The following is a 2,733-nucleotide window of genomic DNA, read 5'->3' as shown; positions in this document are numbered from 1 at the left end:
AATGGCTTTTGTGATAGCACCATATTCTATAACTGTAATCTGACCCACAGAAGCTAAGAGGAGCATGGCTTTGGGTGATGTCTCCAAGCGGCCTCTGTCCTCCCATATAAGACTTTTGCCTAATTGTTCCCACAGCAGTTCTCCAGCATATTTCATGTCTTACAGAAAAAATACCAGGAAGACTTTGAGCATATGAAAGACCAGATCTACTTTATGCAGACCGAAACCCCAGAGTACAAAGTGAATAAACAAGCTGGGGTGGCAGCTAGCAAGGTATGGGGACATTTTCTCATTGATCTTGATATAGTCTCAGTGTGGGGGAATTTCTTACAACTCTTGCTTTTGTATATAATGGGGGGAAAAGTTTCTTATGGGAACAGTAAGAAAATATTTGGGGATTACAATAGGGCTACCAATTTTTTTAAAAAAAATTGCCGTGTAGAATTCACAATACTAAGCTACCATCTTCAGCATTTCATAGACTAAAGGACCTTTTGATACCCAGAAGTAGAAAGGACAAAAGAACTTCTCAAGAAAAGGTAACTGGCAGCGTTCTTTGAATACAGACACTCACTCTCACACTTGCAACTACCATTGTTTTTCTATTTTCTTATTAACTAGTGAAAATCTGGTCACAGACAAGACGCATGAACCCATGGATTTGCTCATGTAGTCTATAGAGTGACTCTGGTAACTAGTCTACTCCTAGGCATTCTAAAGGGGGCTTCCCTGGTGGCTCACAGGTAAAGAATCTGCCTGCAATGAAGGAGATACGGGTTTGATCCCTGGGTTGAGAAGAGCCCCTGGGTTGGGAATATCCCCTGGAGGAGGAAATGGCAACCCACTCCAGTATTCTTTCCTGGGAAATCCATGGACAGAGGAGGCTGGTGGGCTACAAGAGGCCCCATAGGGTTGCAAAGTGTCGGACACAACTTAGCAACCAAACTGTAACAGGTGTTCTAAAGCACTAGAAAGAGCAATAACTTCAAAGCCAATCAGATTTGCAGCCTGGCTCTGCAGGAGGAGTGAAAGTAGGAAGATCATGTCACTTAGGAGACTATTTCAGGATACGGGTGCAAGACAGTGATGTTTTGGACCAGGAGAGTAGCCTGGAAAGTGATGAGAAGTATTTCAAAATTAGAGCTGACCTGATTTGCTGAGGAGTTGAATATGGGATATGAGAGAAAAGTTTTGGTCTAAGCAACTAGATGGATAGGGTTTCCCTTTGTCAAGATAGGAAAGATGGTGGAAGGATAGGTAATTTCTTATTGGAGGGGAAACATGAGCTCAACTTCAGACATGTAAATTTTGAGATGCCTTTAAGAAATGTAAATGTCAAGTAGGCAGTTTATTATATGAGTCTGCCATTTCAGGGGAGATATCTGGAAAGTTTGTATAAATTTGGGCATCAGTAGCATATGAATCATATTTAATGTCATAAGACTGGAGGCCATCAAGGGAGCAAGTGTAGAGAGAAAACTCTAAGGATTGGATTCTGGAGTGCTTCCTTGTGAAGACATCAGTAAGATGGGGTAGAAGCAGAGTTAGGTAAGAGTGATTGATGTCTTGGGAAGCTGGTGAAAGGGGAAGGGAGGGAGTAATTGTGTCAAATGTTTCTGAAGTGGGTTTATCAATGAATGGTGTCTGGTGAACTTAATAAGAGCACTTTGGTTGAGTGTTTAGAAAGGGTTTGTGAGTGAATGAGAAGAGAGAAATAGAATAATATGAGTGTACTTGACTCCTGAGAAAAAAAGAAGAGAAAGGGGTAGTAGCTAATGGATAAGTAGGTGAAGAGGGAATTTTTTTAGGTAAGAGGCAAAAATGCCATGTTTCTAGGCTGATAGAAGAAAAATCAAGTGTAGAGGGAAAATGAGATCATGTTGAGGAGGGGAGGGAGAGTGGCTGGAGCATTGTCCTAGAGTAGGAGAAAGGGGCAGGGACCTGGTGCTTAGGAGCAAGGGATGACTTTCCCTGAAATAGAGGAAGCTGTGAATCCCAGATGCAGGTAGAGGGATAATAGGTCTGTGGAATTTCCTTTCTAGTTGTTTCCATTGGTCATGGAAATAGATAATTCTATAAGAGGTTGTCTACATCCTCCACTTCTGAAGAACATCCTCTGTGAGTCCCCAGCGTGGGCTGTAGGGGTGGTACATCTGTGTTTCAGTTGTGTATCTCCCACCTTTGAAGACTGACCCAATTGTTTTCTGAGGTTCTTAAATATTGGCAGATTATCTAGGATTTCCAGAACATGTCTATATTCTAAAATTATTTTGCTTGAAGAAATAAATGGCACTGGTGCTCATGGTCAAGGTTAGGATCTGTTTCTTTTTTTCTTCTTCCCTTTGGATATGCTCCTGAGGGGGGCTTTTGTGACCTTACTTAAAGCTTCTGTTGGAGCTGGAATTAAAGGTGAAAAGTAGGGAGGGCAGAAGAAAAGATGAGGCTGTCACCATATATCTAGCCCCTACCCCTTCCTCCTCCTCCCATGCCTACATTAAGTATACATGTGCTCACACACATAGTCACAGATGAGGCATAGAAGGCTAGATTGATGATGCTTCTAGCTTTTTCTTTAAACATGTGTTGGCAGATAGGCAGCTGGAGGATAAGAGCTGAATGAGGGTTCTGGAGCAGCAGGTATCCAGGACATGATGCACTGTCATTATTATGATGTATATCTTTCTTCTGTTATTTCTCCCTCCCTCCCTCTCTCTCTCCCCCCTCTCTCCCTCC

At 42.3% G+C, this 2,733-nt stretch overlaps 1 protein-coding gene across 16 annotated transcripts in view; it reads left to right on the top strand.

Moving 5' to 3' along the window:
• Window positions 1-2,733, top strand: part of NEB (nebulin) — a 208,427-nt gene that overhangs the window by 20,581 nt on the left and 185,113 nt on the right. For all 16 annotated transcript variants that reach the window (XM_010839994.1, XM_010839993.1, XM_010839991.1 and 13 more), the window contains exon 12: window positions 166-273. In XM_010839994.1, coding sequence (XP_010838296.1) covers window positions 166-273 — 108 coding nt within the window. The remainder of the gene's footprint in view (window positions 1-165; window positions 274-2,733) is intronic.

This window comes from Bison bison, unplaced genomic scaffold (genome assembly GCF_000754665.1).
Source record: "Bison bison bison isolate TAMUID 2011002044 unplaced genomic scaffold, Bison_UMD1.0 scf7180017864139, whole genome shotgun sequence".
Lineage (NCBI taxonomy): Eukaryota > Metazoa > Chordata > Mammalia > Artiodactyla > Bovidae > Bison > Bison bison.
Note: the sequence above shows the minus strand (reverse complement) of the source record. Positions and strands in the feature narration are given on the sequence as shown.